At 49.1% G+C, this 20,191-nt stretch overlaps 1 protein-coding gene across 3 annotated transcripts; it reads left to right on the top strand.

Annotated features, from left to right (window-relative positions):
- The first annotated feature begins 562 nt into the window (after nt 1–562).
- ARHGDIA (Rho GDP dissociation inhibitor alpha) lies at nt 563–18,417 on the top strand. Of its 3 annotated transcripts, none has more exons than XM_039501500.1 (6): nt 563–709; nt 12,508–12,718; nt 13,269–13,352; nt 15,046–15,122; nt 15,274–15,337; nt 16,589–18,417. In XM_039501500.1, exons 2-6 carry the CDS (start codon nt 12,529–12,531, stop codon nt 16,786–16,788), a joined length of 615 nt encoding a protein of 204 aa, XP_039357434.1. In that variant the 5' UTR covers nt 563–709; nt 12,508–12,528; the 3' UTR covers nt 16,789–18,417. The 3 variants fall into 3 exon arrangements, with proteins under 3 accessions (XP_039357434.1, XP_039357433.1, XP_039357436.1); XM_039501499.1 differs by lacking the exon at nt 563–709 and adding an exon at nt 710–842; XM_039501502.1 differs by lacking the exon at nt 563–709 and adding an exon at nt 11,582–11,723.
- Nucleotides 18,418–20,191: the final 1,774 nt, after the last annotated feature.

Here is a 20,191-nt window from a genome sequence, read left to right as displayed (position 1 = left end):
GGCAGCACTGAAGTGCCCCCCGCTGCCGAAATGCCACTGAAGAGCCGGACTGCTGCCGGGCCAGGGCTCGTGGGGCCTATTGCCCCACTTGCCTAGGGCGACCAGATGTCCCGCTTTTATAGGGACAGTCCCTATTTTTGGGTCTTTTTCTTATATAGGCTCCTATTACCCCCCCCCATCCCGATTTTTCACATTTGCTGTCTGATCACCCTACACTTTCCCCCTTAGGCGGCAGCTGAAAACGAACCCGAACCAGGACAAGGAAGGGAGCAACCAAAGCAGGGTCCGCAGAGAACCAGGGAGGGCGGAGTTAAGGGACCCCCCCCGCCCCTGAACTGTGTCCTGGCGGCGAGGGAAGAGGCGCCAGGCCCGTGGTGCAGCGTGAGGGGGCTGCCCCGTCCACCACGTGCCCCCGGGCGCGGTCAGCAGCAGGGACCAGCCCCAGCTAAACTCCCGCCCAGCGGTCTCCGTCTTCCCGCCGGGGGTGATGTCATTCCTCGTCAGAGGGCGGGGGTTCTATGCTTCCGGTCCCGCCCATCAGCCCTAGGGCTTCCGCTAACAAGCCGGAAGTCCCGCGCTCCCTAGTCAGGAGGGTAACGGCGCCTCTGGAGACGCTCTATCCAGGATCCGAACTCTATCATTTTTACCGTCGGTCGCGCGCCCCTCACGCTCTTCTCTGGCCAATCAGCGCGACGAGGCCTGCTCGGAAGTGAGGCACTGGGCTCTGTCCTCTTATAACGGGAAGTGACGGCAGAGTCCCGGAAGTGTGGGGGCGCGCGCGGAGGTGGCTGGGCGGATCCGGGTGGCGTTGTCACAGCAGCGCGAGGAGGCGAACGGGCCGGGTAGGGTGGGGCTGGGATGCGCGGGCGGCCGGGCGAGCGGGGCGGGGCCGGGCCGAGCTGCGGTGCCTCTCGGCCCCCGGGTCGGAGGGGGCGCGGCGGTGGAGGGCCCCCTTGTCGGGCACGGGCCGGGGTCCCCGCCACTGCCGCGTTCCCGGCTGGGCCGCACCGCTGGTGCCGCGCCCTCGTCACGAGCCTGCCGTGACACGTGCTCGGCCTGCTGCCCGCGCGGTACGAGGCCCCTGTCAGGCCCGCAGGCAGCAGCCGGAAGGAGGCCCTAGAGCGGCTCATTCGGGATCCCGGTGACAGCTAGGAGCGCGCGGGCGGTGGCAGCCCCGGTAGTGGCCTCTGGGCTGGTGCTTGGGAACAGCGGGTACTTCCTTGTTTCTGGTAGCTGCCCTAGTTGGCGTCATAGCTAGAGTTCAAAGGAGGGCGAGGGAGGGGCGCCTGGACTTTGACTGTCTCAAAAAAATCCTTTTGGCTGCCTTGAAACATCAGGAATATAAAGTTATCTTGGCCGTTTTGCTGGAAACTTCTTTTGACAGCCTCAATACATGAAGTGGGTGCATCCAAACTCCTTCCTTGAAGGAGTTGGGTTGCTCATTAATCTCATTTTCCAGCTGTTTCTTGGCTGTGAATTAAATACCCTTTAACCGTTTCCCTTCTCAGTTAATCAGGTTTGTTTTTAGGGCATGTGTAGTTCTGCAGTCATCCAGAGTGTTCAGAGACAGAATATCAGACAGAATTCTTAATATAAGATCTGCAGAACCTTCTTACACAATTTTTATGTACCATAAAGGACACTAAATCAGTGTGTCTGACAAAGTGGGTATTCACCCACAAAAGCTCATGCTCCTATACGTCTGTTAGTCTATAAGGTGCCACAGGACTCTCTGCTGCTTTTATAGATCCAGACTAACACGGCTACCCCTCTGGTACTAACTTGGTGTTTTCCATTTGTAGCTTACCTTTAGTACCTGGAGCGGAGAGAGGCCATACACATGAGTATGAATTCCCCCCACTTTACATCACAGTCTTTAGAGTACTGATGGTGGAGTCTTTTAAAAACTGGTGCAATGGTGTGGGAGGAGCAAATTAAAACTTGTTGCTAGACTTCAATGGGAGGAGGTCTCTGGACTGCTAGGGTGTTAGACTCAGAGCATTTGTGTATGGGGAAACTGCTTTATGATGGCTCATTACTGCTGTGTGCTGCTGTTCTTAGATTCAGAATTGATCTTAGTGGCAACCTGCTTTTCTGAGCATCATTTAATAAGTGCAGTGAATGTTCATATCCTTGTACTTCCCAACCAGCTAGGTGCTCTCCTAGCCTCCCTCAAATGTGGGGTATTTTCACTGCTTGCTTTTGGGTTGCTCTGGTGATGGGAAATCTGGAAGTGGTTTCCCTTTGTTGCCTTCCTGCTTTGTTAGAATGGTTAAAGTAAGTCCCACTGTTTCTTCTGTAATGCCAGACACAGTGCATTTCAAAGCAGATATGCATGAAGAGTATGCAGTTTGGTTGTTAAGATACCTGATGTACCTGCTTCCAGTGTGTGAAAGCCCCATCAGAAGGTTGTGGGGGAGGGAGAGGATGATGGCTTCCATGGTTTTCCCGACTCTTTCCTAACAGCTCTGAAAATGGCAGCTTCCCTTTTTTTAAACTAAATATATGAAATTGCGGTAGTGCTGGCCACAGCTCAGCATAGTATAGGAAGTGCTGTGTAAGCATTCTCTACACAGTTCTGTTGATGTTTTTCAAGCTTCACCTGCAGCACACCCTACTAATACAGCCTTGTGGCTCTCAGCAACCTGAAGCACCTATATTCTGGCTTAAACTTCAATTATAGTCCGGAATGCTCTGCTGTTTCAGTCCTGTTTCCCAGAATTCTTGCAGTGCACCTCAGTCCTAATATTCAGAGCCCCAATTATTCTAGCCCTGTACTAGTTGTACCACCTATGGAACAATAAGGCCATCAAAATAAGCAATAAGCTGCCTATTGGCAGTTGCACTTACAACAGTTTTACATGGTTGTGAGATATTGGCAACATATTGCTGCTACCTTAGGAAACTTCCATATGGGCCGTATTTGTTTCAGTTGACCCTGCAAATGGTGTGACAAAATTCCCAGTTTCAAAATCCTTAATCATTTTTGGATGTCAGGCATTCAAAGCATGCTCATTAAAACTCAGCTGCATTGGTTTTGGAATCTCACTTGTATGGCCAACTCATGAGTACCCAAGACCATGTTTTATGGTCAAATAATGCAAGGCATCTGTTCTCAGTACAAACAGTATAAAAACCCAATAAAGTCAGACTTGAAAGCATATCAGGTTGACCCCCATCAGTTGGGAAGCTAGAGCCCATGACAGAGCAAGGTGGTAGCAGATTTGTCATGATGTTGTTAACCATTTTGACGCAAGGTGTGTTAACACTGTGTATGAAAAATGTGACCAGTGCACAGCAAAGATACAAGAATCTGCAATGGTCATGGACAATCTTGTCTGTTCCACATGTAACCAGGTTTCTGTTTTTTGCATTGGTCTGACCTTGCATATATCATTCACCTATAGGGTTTGTAGAATCCCCTTATGTCGACATGAGACTCCATCATCCACAGTTGTACCACACTGTGGGGTGGCATTGTAATGTTTCCAATAGGGAAATAAGCAAAGACCCTCCACACTTTTTGCTTTTATTCTTGTCAATATGTGCAGCTGTGTCTCATGATGAAAAGCTTGTGCATTAACTGGTGTCACTAACCAGACTGCAGCATGCACAGAATTCAGACAGTTACCACTACTCAGTACAGGACTACAAGAACTCTTAATGGGGAGCACAGCTAATAGTCATCTTCCATTGAGTGCTAAGGGTCTTGACATGACTGACTGACTGCTCCCCACTTGCTGAGTGTTATCGAGTGTACTTACTGCAGCCCCAAGCTGGGTCATCTGCAAAGAGATAATAAGAATGGCCATATTGGGTCAGACCAATGGTCCATTTACCTTAATATCCTGTCTTCCAACAGTGGCTAGTCCCAGATGCTTCAGAGGGAGTAAAGAGAGTAAGGCAATTTAGTGAGTGATCCAAACCGTGTAGTCCAGTCCAACTTCTGGCGGTCAGAAGCTTCTTGGACACTTGGATCCAAACTGCAGCATGCCTGAGGAGATGCAGGGCATTTGTGGAGTCCTTTCATTATTCCTGATGACTGGGCAGTGGGTGGACCTGAAGCCTCCAGATAAGCTGGGAATCCTGACAGTTGGAATTCTGCAGTAACTTTGTGCCAGGGCATAAGAGGGGCTTTCCCTGTGGGATGATCAGCCTCTAACTTTCCCTTTCTTCTGAATTCTTGTGGGTATGGGCTTGAGAGCAATTTATGTGAAATGTCCTGTCAACCTGCCTGCTGGTGTGATTAGTCAGTCCTCATTTGCTCTCTTTGCTAGGTGACGCACCCATCCACGCTGCTGCCACCATGGGATAGCATGGTGATGAGCCCAAACTCACCTCTGACCCCCAGTCTCCCTCACTGAGCATAACATATTTACCCCCCAGGCCAACCAGAATTGTAGCTTGCTTGAAGGGACCTTCTGTCAAACTCAGTTATTACTTATTTGTATTCTAGTAGTGTCTAAGGGCTTTGACTGGGGATGCGGCCACAGAGCTTCTAATGTAGAGCATATAGTGTTAGTTGCTCTGTAGAGGTCTCTGTTCTGGGGATTGTTCGTGTAAAAGGCAGAAATTGGGGCATGTCTTCTCACCAGCAGATTTCTTGGGTAGCAGGGGCTGATGTCCTTCCTTGCAATACTGCTAGCTTCTCGGTTGCTACATCATTAATCAGGCTGTAACTGCAGTCAGGTTGCAGTTTCTTAGGAGCCTGGGTCTCTTTCTAGTGCTCATGTCCTGCCTGCTTAACCCTGGAGGAACTAACAGTTTGTAAGTTTTGAAACAGCAGGGCTCTTGGATAGATGGATAAAGACAGTAAGAGTTCCCTCTGCTGGGAAGTGATTCAGCCTGCTCCAATTTCTCACAAGCATTGTTCCTCTTTTGTGATCTCCAAGGTTCTGGATAGCATGAGGTGCATCTGGAGCGTTATGCAGCTGCATCATTGCTTGGAGCAAGACAGTCTAGAACCTGACTTTTCCAGAAGCAGTAGAGTCTGGGAGTTCTCTTCCCACTCAGAAGTGGCTTTAGCCAGCAACAGGCACGTATTATCCTGTTGTAGATAGTCGGACTCTCTCAGGAGCCTGGAGGCTCTTTAGCTGTGCTACAGATCAAGTTTGGTGACAGACTCTGGAAGATCCTGCCAAAACTGGCTTGAGGTTCTTCCCTACTGTAGACTCTTGGGTGTCATAAGGTGCCACAAGTACTCCTCATTCTTTTTGCTGAGACAGACTAACACGGCTACCACTCAGAAACCTATCGTCATGGTAAATGGTGATCTGTCTGTAGTTAAATATCTTTCTGGTTTGAACTTGCGGTTGAAAACTGCAACTTGGGGAAGTCCAAAGGAAGGTGATCAGAGATGGGATGCTAGGCTAGTGGGAGGGAATCCAGTGTTCAGGACAATGACAACGATCAGAAGGATTCTAAGACCAGGAAGAAAATGACAGTCCATGTTAGGCAATGGTTATGTTTTAGGTCCATTACAGCATCTGTAGGACAGAACCTTCTAACGGTGAGCATTTCCTAGGCAGCTAGGATCTGGAGGTGCCTGAGAAGGGAGTTTCCCTGCAATGCCTGTGGTTTGACCTGTGATCTGTCACACGCTATCAATTATCACATCAGGACATTAGCGCCACTTAGCCAATAAAACGACTAATGTCCTTAGAAGAAGGAATTAAGATGTGCCGGGGGGGCTGCCTCTTCTGCAGGAGGTCCTGTGCCTGCTAAACACGTTAGGCCTGTGCTCCTGATGGTATGGGACTCGTGAGCACAGGCTATAGGGTGGCTCTGGGAAGTTCAGTTGCAATTGATTCCTTGATTTTGGTTTGTCTAGCAATGTCACCCAGCAGGGGGCACCTGGAAATGAACAGCAAAGTGCCTGTTACCCTAAGGCCCCCACTATCCTCCTAACCCTGAACTGTGGTAAATGGCTTCTCTCTGAAGCCCAAAGGAAGAGGTCAGGGGCCTTGGGAAAAGCTTTGTGTGCGTGGAAGCCTCCTTCCTTTCTGGCTTGGTGCCTTTCCTGAAGAAGCAGTGGAGGAACTGTGACCTCAGGCATGTGCTTTTCAGTGTAGGTAAGAGTGCCTTGCTCCCCCCTCCCCCCCAGTACTTTGCAATGTACCTTTGCACCCCTCTACCCACACAAGGGTCTCACAGGCCTCCCCTCCCAAGAGCTCTGCTGCATTGTGTGGCTTCTGATTTATGATGTTACTGTTCTTAGTTCTGCCTGGGGGCCTTGCTGAAGAAACTGCAGCAGCATTACTCTTGTCCATTTCTTCTGAGGAGAGATGAGCCCTGTCCTGAGCTGCTGGGCGTTAACAGCTCTGACCTCCCAGGTGACTGGTGGGCTGGGGTTTGCTTTTCCCAGCTGTTATCTGCAGCAGCTTTTCCTGGCCTTAGAAATGCTCTAGTTTGTCAGTGTGAGAGGCAGGGAAAGGGCTAGTTCCTGTGTGGCTAATGGGAGACTTCAATGGTCCTTAAATTATTAATCCAGGCTCTCTGGTGTTCCCGTCCATCCATGCCAATGGGTCTAATTCTATAATTAGGGCAATTACAGGTGATGATTAGCAGAGCAGCACCTCTGTCCCCCTTGAGGCAGAATGCTTATTCTAAATGTGTCTGTTTTGGGGGCTGGGAGGTCTGGATGCTTGGGAAGATGGGGCCAGCTCCAGGCACCAGCAAAGGAAGCAGGTGCCTGGGACAGCCAGTAGAAAGGGGCGGCATGTCCGGGTCTTCGGTGGCAGCTCAAGCGCTCTGCTTTAGTCTTCTGCAGTGAGTCCTTCACTCAGTCGCTTCCTCTTTGGCAGCTCTTCAGGGGCTGCTCAATCAGGGTGTTTTTTTGTTTGTTTGTTTTTGTTTTTCCTCCGCTGCTTGGGGAGGCAAAAAAGCTGGAGCCGGCCCTGCTGATGGAGACCAGGTGCTGCTAGGGGAGGGGAAAACACAAATACCCCGGCTGCTTTGTTGTGGGGTGAGCAAATGGGACACAGCTCCATGCTTGGGGTTCAGACAGAGGCCTGTCGAACTGGTTTCCTGCTCTGACCAATGCAAGACTGCTGCTTCTGGTGGCGGCAGCAGCTCTTCGGTAATGTCCAAAGCATGCGGACACACCCATGCAGAGCCAAGCCAGCTTCCGGAGTGGAGTGCAGGACTGGGAGGAGCTGCATTAGCACTGTGCTGGTCTGCTGTGTTTTGCATTGAAATTCTGACAACTTTCCAGTGTCCAGCACTGGCCAGAGTGCAGGTAGTGACCTTAGAGAGGCACTCTAACTGGGCCTCTTTAACAAGTGTCTGCAGGGGAGGTCACTTCTGGATTCGAGTTCTGCCTTTGGATAGTTTGGCCTCCTCCAGGTTCCCTTTGCTCTGACTTGAGGTTTAATTAGTGATTAATTATGACAACTCAAAGTGGAGGCTTCCCTTCCTCTGGTGTGAGGGGAATAGTTGGAGTTTGGGAGCAAATGGCTGCATCATCCACCCAGGAGAAACAGGAGACTCTCCCCCTGCAGTTCCGCAGTGTGTCTCAATGGCAACTAATGGGAGACTATCTGCCTTTCCCTAGTCTCTTGTGAATAGCTCTTGTCAAACCTGATTTAGTTGTTGATGAAACTAAAGGTTGGTTGATAAAGGTAACTTTGTAGGTGTAATAGACTTTTGTAAAGTGTGAGAACTAGACAGCATGGGTGAAGCACATGTTAAATTAACTGGCTAACAGAGATCATGAAGTAGCTGTCAGTGGGGAATCATTAAGTGAGAGTATTTCTAGTGGAGTTCAGCAGGGATCAGTTCTAGGTCTGATGCTCTTCAATATTTTTATAAAGGATCCCGAAATAAGTATAAAATCATTGTTGATAAAAACTTGTGGTGGAATGGTAATTGGGGAAAGGGCAGTCCTATGGAGTGATCTAGATCAGTGGTTCTCAACCGGGGGTACGCACAGGTCTTCCAGGGGGTACTAAACTCATCTAGATAGTTTGCCTAGTTTTACAGCAGGCTACATAAAAAGCCCTAGTGAAGTCAGCACAAACCACAATTTCATACAATGACTTGTTTATACTGTTCTATATACTACACACTGAAGTGCAAGTACAATATTTATGTTCCAATTAATTTATAATTCTATGGTAAACATAAAAAAGAAAGTATCAGAGGGGTAGCCGTGTTAGTCTGGTTCTGTAGAAGCAGCAAAGAATCCTGTGGCACCTTATAGACTAACAGACGTTTTGCAGCATGAGCTTTCGTGGGTGAATACCCACTTCTTCGGATGCAATGCAAGCAGTGGCACTGCTTGCATCCGAAGAAGTGGGTATTCACCCACGAAAGCTCATGCTGCAAAACGTCTGTTAGTCTATAAGGTGCCACAGGATTCTTTGCTGCATCAAAAAGAAAGCAATTTTTCAGTAGTAGCGGGCTATGACACTTCTATATTTTTGACTGATTTTGTAAGCAGTAGTTTTTAAGTGAGGTGAAACTTGGGGGTTATGTAAGACAAATCAGACTCCTGAAAGGATTACAGTAGTCTGAAAGGTTGAGAGCCACTGATGTGGATCACTTGATAAGCTGGGCCCATTCAAAGAAAATTCATCAATACACCAAGTAAAAGGTCAGACATCTAGAAATAAAAAATGTAGGTCATACTTATAAAATTGGTTACTGTATCTTGAAAAGCACTGACTCTGAAAAGGATTTAGGGGTCAGAGTGGACAAGCTGTCAGTGTGATGCTGCAGCAAAGAGCTAATGTAACCCTTGTTTGTCTAAACCAGGAGTAGTGAGTCGGAATGAGGAGGTGGTTTTGACCTCTGAGACTGATTCTAGTGTGTGTGGTTCCTGGGGTCAACATTTTTTAAAAGGATGTTGAAAAACTGCAGAGGGTGCAGAAAGGAGCCACAAACAATGTGACGGGTGGAGAAAATGCCTTAGAGTGAGACCAATCTTCTTATCTAATCCAGGAAAATGTGGTGTGTAAATATCTTGATGGAGAGAAAATACCAGCTACTAAAGGTCTCTTTAATCTAGCAGAGAGAGGCAGAACAAGAACCAATTGCTGGAAACTGAAGCCAGACAAATTTAGAATTAGAAATAAGGCAGCTTTTTAACAATGAGGTTGATTAACTATTGGAAGGTTAACCAATGGAAGTGGTGGATTTCATCTCTGGTCTTCAAATCCAGACTTAGATGGATGCCTTTTTAAAAGATGCATTAGCCAAACATATTACTGGGCTCAATACAGGGGAAACAGGTGAAAGGAGATATACCAGAGATCAGACATCTTCCCACCGAATTTGTAGATTAAGGCCAGAAGGGACCAGTAGATCATCTAGTCTGAAGAAGCCCTCTACAATGGAGCTGTGGCAGCAGAAGCATCTGCTCAGAGGCTGGGTGAATGCTGCCGATTGTGGAATATTAAGTGCAGACTGGCCATGGAAAGTTTTCTTGTTGATGCCCAAGAGCCACCTGCTTTCCATCCATCCCTGAGTTAGAAAACCTGTGTAAGAATAATCCTGAATGCTTCGGCTGTTCTCTCCTTGCCTTGTGATGTGATCCTGAGGCTTTTTTGTTGGGCTTTCTCAATACCAAATGCATCACGGACACCCTGTCAAGACGCTAGCTAAGCAACTCCATCCTCACTAGAGGAAGCTGCTCCATTCTTGATTGGTTGCTTTCCTGTGGCTAGCCGGAGCAGGCAGAAAATCTCTACCTCAAGTTTGGAAGTGTTGAGTGAGCACCCTAGTGTGCTGTCTGAGAGTACACTGAAACTGCCACCCCAAAAAGCTAGTTCCTGGGAGCTTTGGCCAGCTCATCAGAAATGCACAGCTCTGTTCCCAGGTGGAGATTCTGTGCTTGTGCCATGCTTGGGTTTCTAGGCTCTTTGGTTGATTTTCAGGCCATGTAGGCAGCCGTATTTGGTCCTGAGAGCCCTGGCAGCTGGAACTTTCTCTTGTCTATTTTGATGGTCCTGCTAGGGCTGCTTCTCATGTAGCAGAGATATTCAGGAGGTGGCGGAGAACATCACAAATGGAGCAGGACTGGTTCCTTAGTCTTATTCCCAAACAAGACTTACATAAAATAAGTGCAGTTAACATCCTGGTTGAATGTTTCACTGGAGTCCATCTAGCACCCCCACACGCTTCCCTTACCAAAACCTCCTCCCAAAGGAGTCTGGAAATGAATGGGTCCGGCTGAGCCCCCACTCTCCACCTGACTCACACCTGACATTGACATGTCTTTCTAGAATGCAATATATGCTGTTGTCACTCTTGTGTATCAGATGTGTAGTAGAAGAAACTAACTGATGTATAATCGCAGGGTGTGTCTCATGTCTGAGTTCTGGGAGCTTTTTCCTTGAGGTGATCTATTGGGGGAGTAGAAATGGAATAATTGATCTTTGGTTATGAAATATGTTGATTAGAAGGTTCATAGATTTTTAAGATTTGAAGGGACCATTATGATGATCGGGCCTGACACAGGCCAGAGAATCTCACCCAGTAATTTCTGCATCAAACCCAGAACTTGTTTGAGCTATAGCATATCTTTCAAAAAATTAAAATAAAATATTGATTTTAAGACTTCAAATGAGTAAGAATCTTCATCTCTAGCTGAGTTTTCCCAGTGGCTAATTCCTTCACTGTTACATTGTGTTCTGTGTCTCACCTGCATTTGTCTAGCTTCAACCTCCAGCCACTGGGTATCTGTGTAGAGGTGTTGTAGGTTTATGTAAGTCTATGTAGTCCTTACAAGGTTGTATTTAACTTGATTGAGCCTGGAGTATTTTTGTAGTAGATGTGATGCAGTATATTAAAAGTGGCTCCCTTGAATTGTGAACAGGATTTTATAATTGTCTTACCCATTTTGACATCTGCATCTATATATGCAAAATTTTAGGAGGCAAAAGGAAGAATGGATGGCAAGTCATGTAGGATGATAGGGAGTAATGAAGAATTTAGGGCAGGGGTTCTCAAACTGGGGGTTGGGACCCTTCAGGGGGTCACAAGGTGTCAGCTTCCGCCCCAAGCCCCGCTTTGCATCCAGCGTTTATAATGGTGTTAAATATATTAAGTGTTTAATTTATAAGGGGGGATCTCACTTACAGGCTTGCTGTGTGAAAGGGGTCACCAGTACAAAAGTTTGAGAACCACTGATTTAGGGTATGTCTGCACCACAGCAGTACAGCTATGCTGCTGCAGTAGTCCTGTAATATAGACGCTTCCTACATTGACAGAAGGGGTTTTTCCATTGATGTATTTAACCAACCTCTCCAAGAGGTGGTGGCTAGGTTGACCTAGCTGAGTCTACACTGAGGGTTAGGTTGATCTTAACCACATTGCACTGGGAACAGCATTTTTCGCAGCCTGAATAATGTAGCTAGGCTGATCTAATTTTTAAGTGTAGACCAGGCTAAAAGGTGGGGAAATGTCTGGATCCCTTCACTGTTTGTTTGTAAAGTGTGATACTTCTGGAGTGTTTGTAGTTGGGGTGCCCACTACAGGGAAGCTTCAGACAGTCATGGGTTTTCAAAGTCTTCACCATTAACTTTAAACTCTTCTGATATTTTTCTGAGGAACACTCGCCTTGGATGATGTGGCCCATAAAGCTTGAGCGGGGGATTGTGGGGTGGGAGTTGAGAATGGCTTTTATAATGGGAATGGTGCTTCACCTTTAACGATGGCTACTTCACACACTGCTTCCTACTGCCTGTTCAGGAAGTGGCTGGAGACTTGCACCATTGAGCCAAGTTAGTACAAATGCTGTTAATCCGATAGCTACTGCTGCTTTTCACTGGCCTTGCCTTGGCTCAGGCCTTTGGAAAGGACTGAGTGTGAGATTGGCCAAGGCAGGTGCCTTTCCCTGCAATTTGGGGACAGCCAGTGCCCCTTTTTAGAACAGACTGATCCAGTTGCATTTTGAGCTACAGGCCTGTTGATCATCGCTGAGGCCTCTGGGACTTGGGCCAACAATGGAGCAGACATCTCTTCTTAGATAGACTTGAGTGCTGTAGGGAAGCAGAATGTAACACAGGCCCAGATCTACTCTTTGGGTTTCTCCACTCAGCTGTTCCTGTGGGTAGAAGGTTTATCTAATCGCACTTCTCAAAAGGCTATCTGTTGTCCTAGCAATTTAACAAACAACATGCAGAGATTGAAGTCTCCCCACCCCCTGGTGCAGTTGGGACTCCAGGGGTTAACCAAAGATTCTGCACTTGCTTGCCAAACTGACTCAGGCGATGATAAGAGGGCACACGCTGCAGAGAGCTAGGTGTTCTGGGAATGTCCTGCCCAATTCATTCCCCTGAGACAGCTAGCAAAACCTCCCACAGGCATTTGGGAACAAGAGAGCATTGAACTGAGCCCTCCGAAAGCTGGAGTTACTGGCCAGCTATCTGTGGGGAGCCCTGCTTTGGCTGAGGAAGGAATGAGGTGTCTATTGAAGAGCCCTGAGGACTTCTCAGCAGAAGGGCCTCTTGTGCAGGAAGCAGCTGCATCAGGCCACTGATCCCATTTCCCACTCTCCCCTCCTAGGTGTAACTCACGTGTGTAAAGATGGCAGAGCAGGAGCCGACCACAGAGCAGCTGGCCCAGATTGCAGCGGAGAATGAGGAAGATGAACACTCAGTCAACTACAAACCACCTGCCCAGAAAAGCATCCAAGAGATCCAGGAGCTGGACAAGGATGATGAGAGTCTACGGAAATACAAGGAGGCTCTGCTGGGATCTGTCAGCGTAGCTACTGGTGAGTCCTGATGTCATCTCAGAGCATGTGGTTCTATCTGTGCAGACATTAAAGTTGTAGCAAACAGCTATAACAGCCAAGACCTCTTTACACCTCTAACTGCTTCAGGCAGACACTAAGAACCCTCCCATCCTCCTCCTAGATCTCTCTTCATACATGCTGCAGAAAGCCCAGCTTTAACTCAAGGATGCAAATGACCAGTTGTGAGTAACCCTCCAACGAGGGCACTGCTAGCTGTCTGGTCTGCCAGTCTTTACCTGGCTAGCTTAAATCAGTCATTGGTTCTTTGACTAAAGCTTGTGAGTCAATATCTTCTGGGATGTTACTTCTGAATGAAAGGTTCTGAGACATCTTTCCTCCCTGGGTATAAAACAAGGGGAACCCTGGATCTCTGCTCCAGGCAGGCCCATTCTTTCTAGTTCTTACCTGCTTCTTTGTGTTTCCAGGAACTGAGTGAAAGGAGAGAGAAGGATGTATATGGGTTGGGACCTGAGGTGGGGATGTCATTAGCACTTTTAGGACTTGTCTAACAGCCTCTTCTTCGTCTTAGATCCCAGTACTCCTAATGTGGTGGTGACCAAACTGACACTGGTCTGTGCCACTGCCCCTGGTCCTCTGGAGCTGGACCTGACAGGTAAGCAGGAGATGGGCACTGTGGTGTATCTTCCACGGGAGACAGACCTAGGCTTGCTCAGTGCAGACAATCAGGAGCTCTGGTGGGGGGCCAGGCCAGGTCCACTGTCCATTCTGACCTGGAGCCCAGAGGTGGAAGTGACCTGATGAAATGTGTATTTCCAAATATAACTTGCAGGGGGCCAGGCTCCTCCTGTGAGTTTGGGGCTTCCAGCCTGGTGGACAGTACTGCAGCCTCTCTGCTTCCTGTACCTGAACTGCAGTGTGAAGGGCGGCCCCTAGCACAGTACCTTTCAGACTCCTGTTGGTTGTGCACATTCAGTCCTGCAAGCGCTACTTAGATGTTACCAGCTGGAGGAGCCCAGGAGCCACTTGGCAAGCACAGGCTAAAAGTGGCAATTCTTCAACAAAAAAACTTCATAAACAGACTCCAACGTGAAGCTGCAGAACTGTAATTAATTTGCAAACTGGACACCATCAGATTAGGCCTGAATAAAGACTGGGAGTGATTGGGTCATTACAAAACCTAAACCTAATTTCCCCAATACTAATTTCTCCCTACTGTTACTCACACCTTCTTGTCAACTTTCTGTAATGGGCCACTCTCTTACCACTTCAAAAGTTTTTTTCCTCCCTTGGTATCCTGCTGTAAATGATTTATCTCGTTAGACTGACCTCATACTTGGTAAAGCAACTTCCATGCTTTCATGTATTCATACCTGCTCCTGTATTTTTCACTTCATGCATCTGATGAAGTGGGTTCTAGCCCACAAAAGCTTATGCCCAAATAAATTTGTTAGTCTCTACTTTGCCACAAGGACTCCTTGTTGTTTTTGCTGATACAGACTAACACAGCTACCCCTTTGAAACCTGCTTTCCTAAAGTCAGGAAACCCCTGGCCCTAATCCTGCCATAACTCCTCATTCCTCCTACCAAACTCTGCTCAGGCCAGGGGGGTGCAGGACTGAGCCCCAGGCTAAATGGAGTATTCCAAATTGCTCCACAAACAAGTTACTGTTGCCAGAATTCTCTTAAAAATACTGCCCCAAAATAAGCTGTTGAATGAAAGGCTTCCCTGGGTTCTAATCCATGGGGAACGTTGCACCAGCCTCCTCTAATGGCAAGAGGCTGGAATTACAGCATAACCAGTAGCTTCCTGATAATGGGACTGGCGGTCCCACTGGGATACCAGATTTTTAGTGTCAGAGCCAGGTCTCCAGGTTTCTCTGTTTGAGGATCACATTTCTTCCTGCTGATTCTGGGAAGAGGAGCTTGGTGTTGAGTCTCATTAGGGGAGCGAGTCATTCTGAAACTGAGCCATATCCTCTGGTGTGAATAGGTGGATTCCTTAGGGCTTGCATGGCCCAACTTAGAAATGGTGGGTGGGTGCGAGGTGGTGAGATCCCTAAACGGGGACACCCATAAGTAAATCACATTCTCTTCCTTCCTGGGAGAAGAGCGGCTGGGATGCTCTCCCCTGTTGGGCTTTGCAGTCTTCTGTGGAAACCAAAGGTGTTAATGCAGGAGCTGGGGCAAGGGAGGACCTTGACATGAAGGAAGGGACACTTCCCCTGCCTGTAACCTCACACTTGTTTATATTCCAATAGCTACAGTTTCCGGTACAGGGTCCACCCCAAATGCATCCCACAGCACAGTCCCTAGGGAGTCTGAGCAAACTTCTCCCTTCTCTGTAGGTAACCTGGAAAGCTACAAGAAACAGTCATTTGTGCTGAAGGAGGGTGTGGAGTATCGGATAAAAATCTCCTTCCGGGTAAGAACTTTTGAGCGTCACTGACCCAAGCCTGTCTGAAAGAGGGAGGTCACTAATCCCAAGGGATGCATTGAGACACAGGCCCCTGCCCTTCCCCAGATATGGGGAGGGCGGTGGCCGCTCTGCTGTGAAGTCTTGTTTATCTCTACAGGTGAACAAGGAGATCGTGTCGGGGCTGAAGTACATTCAGCACACGTTCAGGAAAGGAGTGAAAAGTAAGTGCTTCCATTGTCCCAGACATTGCTTTGCAAGGGTGGGGTCTCCCAGCCAGGCCCACTACAGTGAGATGTATGTGCCACCCCCACTCTCCAGCTGGCTCTGGCATGGTGGGAGGAGACTCTTTACTTTTAGAACAGAGGAGTCGCAACCTTTTTCTTGCTGAGGCCCCCCTCAATATGCTATAAAAACGCCAGGGCCTTGGGGGGGAGTGTGGGGGTCTGGGCCAGTGGTGGACCCTTGGGCATAGGCATAGTTTTACTTCTATTTGGGAGGTGTGGGGCAAGGGCTGGTGGGGCTCAAGCCAGCTCCGCACAGCAGGGTCCAGGGAGGCAGCACCACCTCCACCCCTTGACTCACTCAGGAGGCCACCCAGCCTGTCTGGGCTGTGGGGGGATGCAACTAAAAATATAACTCAAAGGGGGGGGACTCAGTTCAAAAAGTTTGAAAACTGCCCAGGATGCAGGTAGGGGGTAGCTAGGGGCTGTGCAAAGTGAGGGGAGTAGCTCAGGGTGCTGGGACGGGGTAGCTAGGGGCTGTGAGCGGACAGGGTAGCTAGGGGCTGTGCTAAGTGAGGGGAGTAGCTCAGGGTGCCAGGACTGGGTAGCTAGGGGCTGTGCTAAGTGAGGGGAGTAGCTCAGGGTGCCAGGACGGGGTAGCTAGGGGCTGTGAGCGGACAGGGTAGCTAGGGGCTGTGCTAAGTGAGGGGAGTAGCTCAGGGTGCGGGTTGGGAGGGTCCCAGTGTGGCTCCCAGCTTCAGCCCCATGCCACGCCTGGCTTCAGCGCTGGGGATCAGGGCACCGGGTTTCACCGGGGGCTCTGCGGCCCCCCTGAAAGGGTTTGGGGACCCCCAGTTGAGAACCGCTGCTCATGTGCACCTTTGGCTCAGCACTGGCGGTGGGAAACTTTCTTCAGGCTCTGCTGCAGTGCAAGGGTCTGGATGATGTCAATGGCTCCGGCTGCATTTGACCCGATCGGCCTTGAATGAAGCAAAACTTAGTGCTGAACAAATAGCGGGTTCTTCTCCTCCTGTTGCTTGGCCTGCCGCACTGGGTGGGTGGGTGTCCGTCCCCATGTGGAAGGAGCTCAGCTAGCATGGAGCGTCTGAATTCTCTAGCTCTGAGCCTAGCTGTGTGCCTTCTGTGGGGAGATGGCACGGTAGTCGGGAGGGGCTAGAATCTGTTCATGCAGTTCAGCATGAGCTCTGGGGAGGCTCATTCTTTTCCACCCCCACTCCTGTCTCTTTCCAGTTGACAAGACTGACTATATGGTTGGGAGCTATGGGCCCCGAGCAGAGGAGTACGAGTTCCTGACCCCCATGGAGGAAGCCCCAAAGGGTATGCTGGCCCGGGGCAGCTACAACATCAAATCCAAATTCACAGATGATGATAAGACTGACCATCTGTCCTGGGAGTGGAACCTGACCATCAAGAAGGAGTGGAAGGAGTAGCCCCTCCACAGGCCAGTCCCCAGAGAGAGAGAGTTAGCCAGGCAGTGGCTACAGTAGAAATCCCACCCTGTATCAAAGTGCTGACATTGGAACCTCACCTTCCCCTCCCATTTCTTAAGAAGAGCTCTCAGCTCAGTAACCCTCCCCCTCCTTCCCCCCAGAGAATCACTGAACGGAGCTGACCAAACCATGCTGTCTGCATCTGACCTCCAGCTGCCTGCCTCAGGGGCTTCTGTCCCCTAGGCCTCTCCACCACACACAAGTGGGAGTGCTTCCTGCCCTCCCAGGGCCCTGATCAGGGTCTTCTCCCATTGCTGCATCTGACCTTTCTTCATTGGAATAAACCACAGGCAGGTGCTGAAGGAGAGGGACTCTCCAAGCTGCTTCCCACACGTAGGGGGCTTTTCCTAGTGCTTCTGCTCATAGGGTGGTGCCTCATTTTGGGTGGCTGAGGAATTGTGATGCCAGGCAGTCGCTGAACCTTTCTGTAGGCTAAAATCATGTCTGTGGCCTGCCCCACCCCGCCCCTCCCCTCCAGCCAGTGTCTTGAATGCTGGCTGGCAGCTTCATTTGTGGCTGTTTCCTGTAACCATGATGCCTTAATGTGTGTAACATGCATTCTCTAGGAAGGGGCCCTGACCTTGTTAGCTCCCACTCCATTGGTTTGTTAGCATGCTGCCCTCTCATCTCAGTCACTCTCATTGAATTGGTTTATTAGAAATGAATCACAACTAATTTTGCTGCTGGCCTATTCTCCTGAGCCTACTGCCCTGACAGGAGGAGGGCTTGTAGCATCCTGTGCTGCTCCCAGTCCACACAGAGCCATCCTTGGGGATGTCCAGAGAAAGCCGTACTGGCAGAACTCTCCCACTTTCTGCTACGGAGGTGTTGGCCCTGTTAGTGTAGATCTCTCAACAGCCCAGTGCCTTCCTGTGTCTGCCCCAGCATCTTTCCTGCGGTGGGTACGGGAGTCATGAGTGCTGCTGTCACCTCCGAATTATTTCATTGGAGCCATTTTTTGGCTGTAAAGCACTGAAATGCCAGGGCAGCTCCTGCCCCATCTCTTGGTTTGGTTTTCGGCTGGGGGATAAATCAGTCCAGTTCTGCAGCTGCTTTCACAACCTGGTCAGAACAAAGAGCTTGCAATGGACAAATATTCAAGAGCAGTTAATGCCTTATGTATCAGTTCTGCCTTTGAAATCTCGTGCCTGGCCTGTCAGTATTTATTGCCTTGACAAGTAGACTCCATGTCTCCAGAGCAGTTCCTCTTCCCCTTGCAGCCTCACAGCACTGCAGCCTGGCATTCCTAACACCCACACTGGCACGGTAGGCGGAGGGCAGGAACTCTCCAGGACCCTCTGGCTACTGGACAAGCATGTTCCAGCTCTGCAGCCATCTTCTCTGGTTGCTTTGATAACACTGATGTTGTACCAAACTGGGACCAAGTGTGTGTGGTTTTCCTGTAGCTACATCTTCTGCCCCAACTCTTCCTCTCCCCCTGCCCTTTAGAGAGAGATTTTTGTTAATTTGATTTGGTGCATTTTGTCTGTAAATCTTAGACCCAGATTAACAGATTTGGAATCATCTGCTTCCCCTTTTATGACAGTTAAATAAAATCTTCAAACTGACCCTGCGCTGTCCCTTTGAATCTTCTTACTCTTCTTCCAGGTCTCCAGAAGGTAAGTGGCCTGTGAGAGAGGGACAGGCCTAGGACCCCAAGTTCACTAATTCCTTGTACACCAGCAGGTGCTGGGAAGGGCTTTCCCTGCAATGATCTTTGGAGGTGGTGGGAACAAAGATGGGGAAGGTGCTTCCCTAGGACTGTGCAGCTTCTCCCTTAATAACACTGTCCCCTTCACTGCTATTGCAAAGGTTTGTATGTAAAGAAAACCTGTCCCTTGCAATCAGCTCCTGCCTTTCCTGTGGCCTCCACTAAGGCAGCAGTGTTGGGGAGCAATGGTGTGTTTATATGGGACTATGCTCATACACGGTGCTTTCCAGGCAACCAAGAGGAGGAAGCCTGTGCACCAAGGAATTAGATATCTAAGAACCGAATGCAAGTGTCAGAGCAAAGTGCATTGCGGCAAGGAACAGTGAAGAAGTGAGCTCGTGGGAGGCGTGAAGAAATCTGGTGGGACTCGAGTGCCTGGGATGCAGGAGGACACGTACCGACTAGCCAGAGCGAAGTGCACAGTACCTTGAAGGTGAGGGCCAGGAGCTTGGAGCGATGCAATGGGAGTTGGTTGGGATTTGTGGAGCAGCACAGCTACCTTAGTCAAAAGATTGTGATGGGGGGAAGATGCAGGGGGAATTAACCTACCTGTGACAGAGCCACCCCCATTTCTGTCCTTCATCTTAAGTGCTGCATGGTGTTCATGTGGCAACTCTGAGCACCAAGGATGTGTCTCCATGAGCTCTTACTGTGTGGCAAGCTGGGGTGCAGGCCCAGTTCTATTGCTCTGGCTGTCTTAGTTTCCTCTGCTCACTCAGGCTGCTTCCTGGTCCTGCTGGATGAGGTGCCATCCCTGCTGGGTGGTGAACCTTGACTAATCTGCCAGTAGTGCAGAGGGTTACTGCAGTACTGAAATAGGCCTGATGTCAGTTATGGTAGCCAGCACCAGTGCAATAAACCCACCCATAGCTGGTTCTTACAGAACAAACTACCTGTAGGCAGTTGGTGGCACGGTGAAATCCTGTCTGATGCAATCTTAGTGTCTCCTGTGACAGTCTGTCCAAACTCTGGGCACAGAGTTCTAGATTTTTTTTTTTGAGGGGAGGGCATGTTGGCTGTGACACTAAGGTGAAGGTACCCATCAGTTTAGACAAGAGAATTCTATTTCTATTCCATGTAGGTCTTTGTATCACCACCCCTGCGATAGCTGAGTGCCTGCGGATTGTGCATTTTTATGTGACTGATGTGTCTGGGGAGAACATAAGAATGGCCGTACCGGGTCAGACCAAAGGTCCATCTAGCCCAGTATCTGTCTACCAACAGTGGCCAATGCCAGGTGCCCCAGAGGGAGTGAACCTAACAGGCAATGATCAAGTGATCTCTCTCCTGCCATCCATCTCCACCCTCTGACAAACAGAGGCTAGGGACACCATTCTTACCCATCCTAGCTAATAGCCATTTATGGACTTAACCACCATGAATTTATCCAGTCCCCTTTTAAACATTGTTATAGTCCTAGCCTTCACAACCTCCTCAGGTTAGGAGTTCCACAAGTTGACTGTGCGCTGCGTGAAGAAGAACTTCCTTTTGTTTTAAACCTGCTGCCTATTAATTTCATTTGGTGACCCCTAGTTCTTGTATTATGGGAATAAGTAAATAACTTTTCCTTATCCACTTTCTCAACATCACCCATGATTTTATATACCTCTATCATATCCCCCCTTAGTCTTC

Source organism: Mauremys reevesii, linkage group 15, assembly GCF_016161935.1.
Source record: "Mauremys reevesii isolate NIE-2019 linkage group 15, ASM1616193v1, whole genome shotgun sequence".
NCBI lineage: Eukaryota > Metazoa > Chordata > Testudines > Geoemydidae > Mauremys > Mauremys reevesii.
This window is presented reverse-complemented; position numbering and strand designations above follow the sequence as displayed.

Bases quoted from the DNA above. Each gene is read 5' to 3' on its own strand.
- ARHGDIA (XM_039501500.1), top strand. From the start codon at position 12,529: ATGGCAGAGCAGGAGCCGACCACAGAGCAGCTGGCCCAGATTGCAGCG. The intron at 15,123-15,273 runs GTAAGAACTTTT...TTATCTCTACAG, and splicing joins GGATAAAAATCTCCTTCCGG to GTGAACAAGGAGATCGTGTC. The intron at 15,338-16,588 runs GTAAGTGCTTCC...GTCTCTTTCCAG, and splicing joins GTTCAGGAAAGGAGTGAAAA to TTGACAAGACTGACTATATG.